At 37.0% G+C, this 11,294-nt stretch overlaps 2 protein-coding genes across 3 annotated transcripts; one reads left to right on the top strand and one right to left on the bottom strand.

The window, feature by feature from the left end:
* Positions 1-1,396: 1,396 nt before the first annotated feature.
* Positions 1,397-6,275, top strand: LOC113319133 (mRNA cap guanine-N7 methyltransferase 1-like). Its single transcript, XM_026567409.1, has 13 exons — positions 1,397-1,706; positions 1,825-1,967; positions 2,476-2,544; positions 2,641-2,712; positions 2,908-3,009; positions 3,131-3,187; positions 3,484-3,622; positions 3,702-3,766; positions 3,860-3,910; positions 4,685-4,747; positions 4,968-5,091; positions 5,386-5,447; positions 5,745-6,275. The coding sequence occupies exons 1-13, from the start codon at positions 1,634-1,636 to the stop codon at positions 5,844-5,846; spliced, it is 1,122 nt and encodes a 373-aa protein (XP_026423194.1). The 5' UTR covers positions 1,397-1,633; the 3' UTR covers positions 5,847-6,275.
* Positions 6,276-7,731: 1,456 nt separating this feature from the next.
* LOC113314965 (BTB/POZ domain-containing protein At3g22104-like) lies at positions 7,732-11,046 on the bottom strand. 2 transcript variants are annotated; one of them, XM_026563286.1, is made up of 4 exons: positions 10,571-11,046; positions 8,539-9,642; positions 8,003-8,323; positions 7,732-7,863 (listed from the first exon to the last, which is right to left on the bottom strand). In XM_026563286.1, the coding sequence occupies exons 1-4, from the start codon at positions 10,637-10,639 to the stop codon at positions 7,768-7,770; spliced, it is 1,590 nt and encodes a 529-aa protein (XP_026419071.1). In that variant the 5' UTR covers positions 10,640-11,046; the 3' UTR covers positions 7,732-7,767. The 2 variants fall into 2 exon arrangements, with proteins under 2 accessions (XP_026419071.1, XP_026419070.1); XM_026563285.1 differs by having other exon boundaries at positions 7,740-8,323; positions 10,571-11,043.
* Positions 11,047-11,294: the final 248 nt, after the last annotated feature.

Below are 11,294 nucleotides of genomic sequence, written 5' to 3'. Positions count from 1 at the left end.
CGCCACCACCACCGCCACCACTACCACCACCACCACCGCCACCACCACCACCAACGCCACCACCTGAACCCTAAATCCTGAACCCTAAATCCTGAAACTATAGATTCTGTCGAAGGGCAAAAGAGACCATTCATAACACAGTTGACTAGTCAAATCTGTCAAAATGCCCCATTTTGGCTATTATAGGTAAAAGTAATGGAAAGGGGCATTTTGATAAGATTTTGGGGCATTTTAATCTTTTACCTAAAGTCCGGGGCATTTTCACAACCTTGGGGTCGATTTTGGGGCATTTTGCCACTTAACCACCATGAAATAAAAGTAACCAACCTTCAAACGATGCTTCTTCTACCCTTGGAACAAGGAAGATACAAAGATTTAAGGTTCTTCTCTAATAATCTTCAAATTTCTATCCAATTCTAAGATTGGAAACTAGAAGATAATAAATGCATCTCTTACAAATTGAAATTTCTACTCAATTACAAATTGGAAATAACAAAGTATTTGAGGCTATTCTCTTAGGAAGGATTTAGGGTTCTTACACCACTTTTCTAAACAAAATCAAACTTGGAAACTAGAAGAGGTAGGATTTAAACAATAAGTAGTAAACAAAAAGGACAAAGATGGGAAATAAGGGAAAGTAGGGGGTAAATGGATAATTACGTTAAAAATGGCATAAATGGTATGTGTGAAATACCATTATGCATCATGACACAACTACATCTAGGGGTGAGCATTTGACCCGTAATCCACGGATTTAACTGGGACCAACCATATTTTTACGGATGGATGCCCTGACGTTCGATAGTGGGTTGGATCCGGATGAATTTTTTTTTGAAATCCAACGAATTACAGATTGGACCCGGATGCAACCTTGAAAATCCGTTGAACATCCTTCCCCGTTCGATTAAGCACATTTTTTTAGAAAATACAAAGATAGTTTAGGAATTATTAAGGTGTTTGTTTGGAGTGCTATCCATGACACTTTTATATTTCTATACATCTATAGAGGAACATTCGAACTAAGATGGCGAGGTCAGCATGCCGCGATGAATGAGAGATCTATGTTTTAGAAGAAGTCATCTATGTTTGTTTTATTTTCTCACTATAAATTTTAGCTAAAACAAATCTATTAGATTTACATACCCAAATCCGTTTCATCAGTGCATCCATGAATGCAAATCCATTATATATTGGATTAAATGTGGATGTCAAATTTGAAATATGTAACGAATTAGATTGGACGCCGATGAGATAAAAACCCGTCCATACAGGCCCATGGCTCACCACTAACTACATCCGAAAAGCTTTACTTGGGTCCAAACACACCGCCCAAGTTCAAGACACAACTGCATCCGAAAAGCTTAATGTTGAGCGTATTCTCGGTAACACTGTAAATCATTACAATTCTGCTGTCAAGGTCAAATTGCTTGCTTTCCGTAGTAGAAAGCTAGAAAATATTCATAACACTACCAAACTCGTTTCCCCCTCCCTCTCTCTGTCAATTATAGATTTTGCTTGGGATTTGCTTTCTTCACGAACTTCTCTTCAGTTAGTTTTTCTCAAATTAATTTATGGAATTTTCCAGCTAAAATCCTAACTTCCGATTCCATCAAAAAAGCTCAATAACTGAATAATGAAAAGAGGATATGAATCCGCTTCAACCTCTATTGCTCCACCTCAATCAAGGCAAAGAATAGATCCTAATGGTAATCCATTACAGTGAAATACTCTAATTAAATTTTTATCACGGATACTTATTTTTATTAGGTAAGATTCTACCTCATTTAGGTTTAAACTTTTTGTTTTATTTTTTTTGATTCGCAGGTGCTTCACAGTATCAAGAAGAAGATGAAAACACTAGGAATTTGGCACGAAGAGTTGCTGACCATTACAGTGCAAGGTCCAATCAGACTTTGGAAGAGCGAGAAGCCAGTCCAATTATCCATTTGAAAAAGCTCAATAATTGGGTACTTTATGTTTTCTTCAATTTTCTTGCAGAAAGTTGCTCTCTTGTTAGAATGGAACAGTCGGTTATATAAGCATTGTATGACACCTTAGAGAACTGAAGAGTACTGGAAAGGCTAAAAATTTATAGGATGTAACACCACTATATCCTTGGGAAAATCTGCATTGTGAATTATATCCAACTTTCAGTATTGCTAGGGGTATGGTAACTGGAACTTCAACACTTTCGAGCTTGAACGGAACAAGATATTTTGCTAATTACAAGGCACTAATGATGGGTGATGCAGCCTGTTGCTCAGAAGCTTGCCATCTCTCATCCTCCTTTGATTTTTTTGACAAGACATTTTGTCGGCTTTCTGTTATGTGTTTGTTTATTTAATTCAATCGATTTCTGAATACGCGATTGAGGAAATGTCTGTCTGAACTCTCTATATTTGTTGCCGATTGTGGTGTAGCTCTCTGTTTATTCCCACCATAGTAACGCACTCTTTCCTGTTTTCGTTTTTGCAGATAAAGAGTGTTCTAATTCAGCTTTATGCTCGCCGTGGAGATGTTGTTCTAGATCTTGCGTGCGGCAAGGTATGTTTTCCACTCTCTCGATGGCTATTGTTAAGCCCAGGTACAGTTGACCTATTTCTATTCTAATAGAACCAGTGTTCTTTTCTATTCGTCTAGGGTGGTGATTTGATAAAGTGGGACAAGGCAAGGGTTGGATATTATGTTGGTATTGATATAGCCGAAGGCTCGGTAATTTTCAATTTTCTTTTGGGCATACTCTTTTTTTTTTAATCCGTGTTCGTTTTGGATTGTGGACGTTTCTGTACCATCTTCAAATTCACTCTGTTCCCAAGTAATTCTGTCAACAATTGTGTTCACATGTATGCTACCCTTATTGTATAACATTTTTTTCTTTCTTGTTTTGTCTTTAAAACCAATAAACAGATAGAAGACTGTAGAACACGTTACAATGGGGATGCAGACCATCATCAACGTCGCAATAGGTTAACATTTCCAGCACGCCTCTTATGTGGTGATTGCTTCGAGGTAGATATTTTTGTCTTTTCTCTCAGTATGGAAATGAAGTCATAGCCTACCACAAATTATTGTACAACTCGAGGAAATAGCCAGCTGATCTAATTTATGTTGCATGTGTGATTGTTCTCAGGTTCGCTTGGATGAAGTTTTGAGGGATGACGGACCATTTGATATTTGCAGTTGCCAGGTGAACTTTTTCCGACTCTGAAGACTGCCAATGTTCCATCTTGAACTTTAAGAAAAATGGGATCAAAGACCTGATAAATTGTCACAGAAATTTACTGTTTTCCTGTTTTCCCTGTCAACCTTTAGTAAATCTTAACACAAGTCCACCTTTTCTTATTACATAAAAGGGGGAAAATAACTTAGGTATTGCACAGAGGAATCTGTTGGTTGAGACCATCCTTTTAGTTTCTTGATCACATTGTTAAGGGGATTCAATTTTTGTGGTATTGAACCAAGTGGCACATATGTTTTTTGCAGTTTGCCATGCACTACTCTTGGTCTACTGAGGCACGTGCACGACGAGCCTTGGCCAATGTATCTGCCTTGCTTCGTCCAGGCGGGACCTTCATTGGTACAATGCCAGATGCGAATGTTATTATAAAAAAGCTTAGAGAAGGTACTTGTCCTCTATCGAATTTATTTATGGCTGTTTATAGCTTCATTTGAATAAAAAAGCTTTGATTATGATTATGCAGCGGAGGGACTGACTATTGGGAATAGCGTCTACTGGATCCGTTTTGATGAAGAATATGATCATAAGGTGGATTGCTATTATATTGCCATTGCATGAATATACATAGATTTATATTTATCTAGATAAGCTTGTCGCTAATGGTTCTTCTTTTGTGTGCAGACGTTCAAATCGTCTACTCCCTTTGGTATCAAGTACAAATTCCATTTGGAGGTACAGTCATGAATTACTTCTCTACATTGTTTGATTTCCTTAGAGAGATATATGTAGAGACCAATATATCCCCACATTTGTTCTTCTTTGAAAGTTGACCAATCCAGAATCTGGACATCTGGTGCTGGTGGTACTATGTGTGTGGCTGCAACCAGCTCCAGCTACATTGATGATTGGTTCAGTCTTTATATGCACAAGTTTCATTCAGCTTCACTATCTGGGTGAATAGTTAAAGCACACGTGGCATAAAATCCATACTATTTCAGCATGTTCTTTAATTGAGTAACAAGAAATTAGCCCGTGATATTTATACGTTGAGAACTCACATGTTAAAATCATTCAGTTTAATGTCAAATTGAGATGATCATACAGACATGGTTGTAACACTCGTTTTCCTTTACTTTTTAGGAGTCTAGCCAAATATAAATAGTGAAATAAACGAAATTTTAGGATTTCCTTTTAGTTGGCCTGTAGTAAAACTTTTTAGATTTCTAATGGCAAATTTTGCCGGTGCGACCCTAAGCGAGATGTACATTTGGCAAAAAGAAAAGAAAATCAAGCTAGACAGGTGATAATAAAAAGCAAGGTAATATTAAGTCTCATTTTGTTGCTCGAAATGTTACAGGCTTGGACATCCACTATATTGTTTGGATATTCTTAAAAGCCTCTTTTGTAATCGTCACTTCGACTATACTAGGTTTTGCACCTCTTAGTTTTTGACTTCCATAGCTTGATGCAAAGTGCTGTTTCTTAAAATGTGATCTTATCTTGCAGGATGCTGTCGATTGTCCTGAATGGATCGTTCCTTTTCCAGTTTTCAAATCACTGGCAGAAGAGGTTTGAGTTAATTGTTTGGTCATTTCTTACTTGGCTGTGTTATTTCACGAAGATATGTACTTAGCCTGTTCCCAGGCTTCCGTTTTCAAGTTCTTTAGGGCAATTGTTTGGTAGTGGGTTAGGGTTTGCCTATTTATGGAAAGAGGCCAGCTGGTCTGTTTGTATTTTGTGTTACACAGAAGTTTAGATATCAGAGATTTATCCTTTTCTACTTTGGCAGTACGACTTAGAACTTGTTTTCGTGAAGAATTCGCATGAATTTGTAGACCAGTACTTGAAAAGGCCAGAATTTGCTGAGCTTATGCGGCGCCTTGGTGCCTTGGGTGATGGAAATCAGGACACAAGTAAGTCGTTTCCATATTTTCTTTTCTTGTCCTTCTTTGCCTTTGCTTGCGGTGAGCAGAAACCTAACCACTACTCAAATTTCAAAACTAAGAAGTTGTAATATACTATTATTGTTGGGAGGAGTTCCTATTGATTTGGGTTTTGCTCCTGTTACTTTTACACCTCTTGATCAAGTAGCGTTACATCTAAAAGTTTTCACCTTCAATAGCTCATTGCCTCATTGGTATATAACCTCTTCTTCTTTCTGTTTTCCTTTTATCCTTCACCGTTCTCTCATGCTTTGTATCTTGTAGGCACTCTATCACCAGATGAATGGGAAGTAGCATACCTGTATTCGGCATTTGTCTTGAAGAAGGTACATATTTATTTTCATCACGTAAAATGTGGCATCTGTCTAACTTCTGTCTCCAGAATTATGGTCATCCCTTCCGAAACAATCTTTTGAGGATGGAAACCCCGTATAAAAATAATCTATATACAGCTATTGACCCTTGGTCTGGGACGTCCTTTACTATGTATAAGCTACAGTAATTCATGACAAGATTACACGAGGTTAATGAACCATAAGTCCATCACTTTCTGGAATGGTACTTTAAAAGGCATTTGGTTTCTTTCTTATGTTTGAGCTGAAAATATGCCTTCACATTGTCAGCGAGGTGAACCAGATCCCAACCGAAAGAGAGCTAATAGAACAAACAACGGACCGACTCAGATATCAAAGGACGACATTATGTACATCAGCAATGATGAATGAGTAGAAAATAATTGGTGAGTTTTTTAGTCCACTCGGATTGTTAATCCATATGCAAAAGCATGTTTGGAAGTGAAGCTGCCAAAGCCAACATGGGGGCATGGGAGGGACACTCGCTGGCGGAAGAAAGAATTGAGAGACCCATTGCACTCTGGCACCAGCTCTCCTTTATTGTACACCGGAGAATGGATACGAATGATCAAAGGTCATATATATTATCAAATTTTGCATATTCCTGATTAAAGTTGTATTCATTCATTAGAAAAGTAATACAAGTAAGAAATTTTGACACTGTAATACAACCAGGGAATAAGAGTTGAATTAGCTCTCACACCTATCTAAAATTTTCTTCTTATGTTTGTAATTGGCCTAACTATAATCAGTGGACTGGAGAATAGATAGATTTGAGGTTTGGAATGCTTGATTTTCCAACACTGATTAAAGCAAACATCTTACTGTAGCAGTCTTGGCAACTATTTCTTTTTGTAATTTAAGTGGATTCAAAGATTTAAACGTTAACGTTGTGTTCGACCACACCAGTTGTGACAAGTAGGGAAAAAGACAAACGTATGTTACGTATCTAAAACACCCAAGGCTTTGAAGTTTAGATCAAACTTTCCCTACCACCACGTTAAGATCTTCTTCATCTTTCTTCTCACCAGGATCCTGCACTGTACGTGAGATCATGGGTGTTCTTGTATTCGCACTAAATGAAAAGCGGGGCCCAAATGCGTAAAAAGCTGTACATGATCCCTAGAAATTCATGGACAAGGAAAGACTTGTTCCTTTGGTCGGACGGATCTGGTGAAAGCCTACCTAAGAGAGTGGAGCATGTTTTAAAGCTAAAGAGGAATTACTGATCCGAACTGTTACCTCATGAGCTGTATATACCACAGTTCCCCAGGCATAACGTCATCTGCCACTTACGGGAGTCTTTTTATTTCCTTGACTTTTGTATAGATGTTGTAATCGGACCATTAACCTTGGGGTGGTAAAACGAGAGCTGTCAGTGTTTAGTTCTAACCTGAAATCTACAATTCCATTCTTGTGCAGGAGCACTGGTTAGTGAATATGCACAAAATCGGACTCATTTAACTAGAATATAATTGTGTCTTTGGCTCCGGTATGTTCCCGTACGCTTTGACTTAAACTAAAGTAATAACAGCTGAACTTACACCAAGATCACAAAATTAAAAATCTTCATTTTAGTATACAGGACGACTACTAGGGGAGTTCCCAAGAAAGAAACCTAACGTGCCATTAAAAATAGGTTGGGTGTCTGGCATTTGGTTAACAAATTATACTGCCATTTTGTATTTCATAAGCTATGGACTGGACTCTGGAGGAAGATGAGTAGCGTTCAAGGGAAAGTCCCTTGCTTTTCTTTTTTCTTTTTTCTGATCCCCGGCACCTTTCTCCCATCTACTTCCATTAAACTAATCTCTCTCTCTCTTAACCCCCAAAGTCCAAAACCAATCAACTTTTCCTTTGACCGTTATCCACTCCAATAGAATCTTTGTTGAAACCCAAGAGAATAAATTTTCACACTCAACTGCCTTTCATTTCATAATCCCCAACAACTAATCATAATTCCTAATCAACTATCTGAAACAGAGGGAGTACATGAACAACGATCCACATTTGCATGAGTGTGTTCATGTCGATCTAAGATGCAGTGAACTTTTGGCACCCACTAGTTTTGGTTCCACTCAAAAATGTTTTACTTTTGCATACATAGCAAAATAGCAAACTAACATCTTGAGAGTGACATAGAAAGAGACTAAACCTTAAGAAAAGACATCTCCTCCCCATGCATGATCGATCCATAACAATAATAATGAAATGAACAGACAGTCAAAGAGTATGCCATACAGCTCTAAAGGAAGGATTCATGCAAAAAGGAAACTCTTCAATCATTTTTTTTTTACCTTTTGATAAAATAAGAAAAAGAGCAAAAACTGTCCAATTGCAGCAGCAGCACTTGTAAGTAACCCCCATTATTATATACACGAATTATACTCTACACAAGAACAAATGAAACTAAGTGATGCCTATCATGAACATAACCAGGGTAAAGATTTGGCAGTACTAGTACTGCTACTACTAGTTACTTTAGTTTTAATAACTTTAGCCATTTGAGTTTGCATTTTCCTACAAACCTTTTCCAATTCCAGTACCCTCCACTGCATTCCTTGCAAATGTTCTCTGAGGTCCTCACTCTCTGCTGGGAAATTCAGATTTTTCGCGTACAACACAACTTGCTCTTTCTCCTTTTCTATAAGCTTGCGTTTGTTTTCCTTCTCTGTATTGGATTGCAACTTCATATGCTTCCCTTGTTGAGAAACTAGAGCTTGAATTGTTGTTTTGCACGGGAATTTCGAGTTTTGAGAAAGGTGTTTGCAGGCTTCCGATGAGAGCTTCTCATAGTTTAATGCACAACATATCTTCAGTTTTTCCTCTTCGGTCAATTTTGAATGGATCTAATACAAGGAATAGAGGTTCAGTTTAAACACCCTAACAGTAATACAAATAACGTAAGTAAAAAGATGGAATAGCATCTATAAGTTCAGGATTTTTAATGGGGTAAAATGGAACTATCAAGTTTAGCGAAATTTTATTGTGCAAATTTCAAAAACTGACAGATACTTCAGAAAAGATTTTTGCTAACGAAGTCTCTAAAAATGTTGAAACATACCTCAAGATACATATCCATGGCTCGAAATATCCCATCATAAGAGTCTCTCCCAGAATCAGGCACAGCAATGGCTAGAGCAACAAACTTAGAAGGTCTTAAAGAAGGATCAGGAGCTACTTCTGACATGTACAAGTCTATTAAGTTTGCCACTTTCCTCATTCGGGTAACCGACACCCAAGAGTCACCGCCAAGAAGAAATAACTTCAAGAACCTTAGAACTAAGTTTACGTCGTAAAGAGAATTGATTCCTGGTGGGGATGGAATAAGCAGATTATCCAGATTTGCTTGATCTAGCTGCACACCAATCATACTCTCTAACTTATCCCTGCTACATTTGCTTATCTTCAGACCCGAAGCCACCCGGAGAATGCCAAATAAGCTCTTACAGGAAACAAAGTTCCAATCAAGTAAAAAGAGATGATCAATAACTGTCTCCATGATTTTAAGCTTCTTATCAAGATCCACCCCGGAGGATCTAGTTTTTTGGTAGTAAAAAAGAAATCTACTGATTGTCAATTGGTCGAATTTCCGGGACAACATTGCCTTAATCAATTTCTCCAGCAAACACTGGTTCAGAAACGTAAGATCCTCAAACCACCAATTTGGCCGACAGCTATTGTGCTTCCCACTTTGGGTGCTTTTTGTGTCACATGAATACCGAAAACCAGAGCTGTCAGGCGAAGAAATAGATGAAGTCTCATCACAGACTGAAACCAACTTTGCTACTGTGAACTCTAAGCATTTATCAAGCAAAATTGAAGAAATCGCGCTAGGGATCAAAATTTGACACTGCTTTAAGGCTACCACGAGTTCAGACCAGCTCCAATACGCAATTTCTTCGATGCAATTATCAGTTTGCTCAACCAAAGTTCCATTTCCAGATGAATCTCTAGTCATTTCCATGAAATGAGCAACAGAATGCAAGACAGAGATATTAAATGGAGTTATCTGAATTTTACCATTGTTATAACAAAACCTTGCCATGAGTTCAAAGCCCTCTGCTTCCCCTGGAAAGTCATGGAATATCACCTTAAGCTTCGAATCTAATTCCGTCGATTTGCCAAATAATTTGCTTATTCTACCCGAGAAAGATGCAAGAATACTCTGCAAGTAGACAATATCGGATTGTAAAAAACTACACAAACAACAATGACAAAATACAAATACAAAATCATAGGTGAACTTTAGAGATCTAGGGGTAAAAGGGTTTCAGTTTTAGTGTCGACAAACCTACCATAATTAATTAAATTGCCCATTACAAGAGAATATTGTACATTAATTCTTGCAAAGAATGGTGAGAGGTCGGTATAGGACATTAAATTTTTCATGGTAGAATTGAGGAAATAATGTGTGTCTATAATTTATCTAACACAAAAATGTAATAAAGCATTTCTTCAGAGTCACTATCAAAACAAGTAAGGAAACTTAGAAAGGTGTAAAAATTAGTTCACCACTGAAAATAGTAATAAATGAGTGAAGTGAAAAAAACTAAGCAATCAATCACAGCTCTAATCCCAGCTCATCAATGGCTTTTATGTCTACTATAGTATCTAATGATCATAAGTAATTATTAGATAGAATGCAAAACTAATAAATTCATTTCAATATAAGTGAAACTAATGAAGGTTGAGAGTGTTAAATAACAATGGTGAGTGATGACAGAAGAAGAACTCATAAGTGAAGGTTGGTAGAGAATATAACTCATATAACTAAATATCATTCAATTTCAACCTGCAATATGAACTTTTACCCTTCCCTTTAAAAAAAAAAAATGAAGATTAACTGTTTATAAAATTGACCCTATGGAATTTGAAGATTGAAATGAAACTGGTTTTGGAAGAAAAGAATATCCAATATCAATCAAAATCAACTACAGAACAAACCCGAATTCATGAATTCATCATATTGAAGAAAATAGAATCGTATAAGAGAAAACAATTTTCCATTTGCTAGAGTGAATATGAGAAACCCATGTCTCTGAGAACAAAAATACCTTCAAAAGTAGCAGAGATGAAGCGGAAGAGATAATTACCTTATTTACCAAGAAAGTTGCTTCGCCATTAACATCCACTTCAAGAGCTGCACAACGAACCTCTTCCATGATACTATTTCTCAAATAAAAATGAATCCCGAGACACCTAATATCAAACGTCTCTTATAGATGAATAAGAAGTCGATTATAAACACCCAAACAGAAGAAAGAAAAAAAACTGATTTCTGAAAGGATCTCTAACCCATTGCCTATTTAAGGAGATATTCCTAGACTAAGAAACAAACAAATGAAAGAAAACAGTTTAGTTTTCTGCACTTCAAGAGAAGAAGCAAAAAAGTGTGTTGGCTCAACTGAGATACAGAAAGAAAGAAGACTAAAGCTAAAAAACAGAGTAATATAAATAGTAGTAGGAATGTAGGATACCAATTACAAGTCTGAAGAATGCTTTGCCGTATCGGCTTATACGTGTATCAGTATCAGTTGCCACTAATATTAATCAAAACTTAGTCTAATTAATTGTATCTTTTTTTGCTAATGGTTTGTCTACAAATACTCCTCAAACTTCATTATATGGAGCTTGACGAATGAATTGATGGATAGAAAATCAAATTAACAGTCAACCTTTTCCGATTCACTGGGTAATGGTATGACCGATAGAGTGGTCGTATCATATCGTTATCATTGGGGTAGTGATAACATCGATACATATGGCAAACAATGTTCTTTCACACAAAGGAACAGTTGTTGGTGGACCCAATAACCT

This window comes from Papaver somniferum, chromosome 10 (assembly GCF_003573695.1).
Source record: "Papaver somniferum cultivar HN1 chromosome 10, ASM357369v1, whole genome shotgun sequence".
In the NCBI taxonomy this organism is placed as follows: domain Eukaryota; kingdom Viridiplantae; phylum Streptophyta; class Magnoliopsida; order Ranunculales; family Papaveraceae; genus Papaver; species Papaver somniferum.
Note: the sequence above shows the minus strand (reverse complement) of the source record. Positions and strands in the feature narration are given on the sequence as shown.

What these genes read in the sequence shown, in the direction of transcription:
- LOC113314965 (XM_026563285.1), bottom strand. Translation starts at nt 10,639, where the DNA reads ATGGAAGAGGTTCGTTGTGCAGCTCTTGAAGTGGATGTTAATGGCGAA. An exon ending in CAACTTTCTTGGTAAATAAG is followed by an intron (nt 9,643 to 10,570) that starts GTAATTATCTCT and finishes GTCTACTTGCAG; the next exon opens with AGTATTCTTGCATCTTTCTC. An exon ending in CCATGGATATGTATCTTGAG is followed by an intron (nt 8,324 to 8,538) that starts GTATGTTTCAAC and finishes TCCTTGTATTAG; the next exon opens with ATCCATTCAAAATTGACCGA.
- LOC113319133 (XM_026567409.1), top strand. Translation starts at nt 1,634, where the DNA reads ATGAAAAGAGGATATGAATCCGCTTCAACCTCTATTGCTCCACCTCAA. An exon ending in TAGATCTTGCGTGCGGCAAG is followed by an intron (nt 2,545 to 2,640) that starts GTATGTTTTCCA and finishes CTATTCGTCTAG; the next exon opens with GGTGGTGATTTGATAAAGTG. An exon ending in TATGTGGTGATTGCTTCGAG is followed by an intron (nt 3,010 to 3,130) that starts GTAGATATTTTT and finishes GATTGTTCTCAG; the next exon opens with GTTCGCTTGGATGAAGTTTT.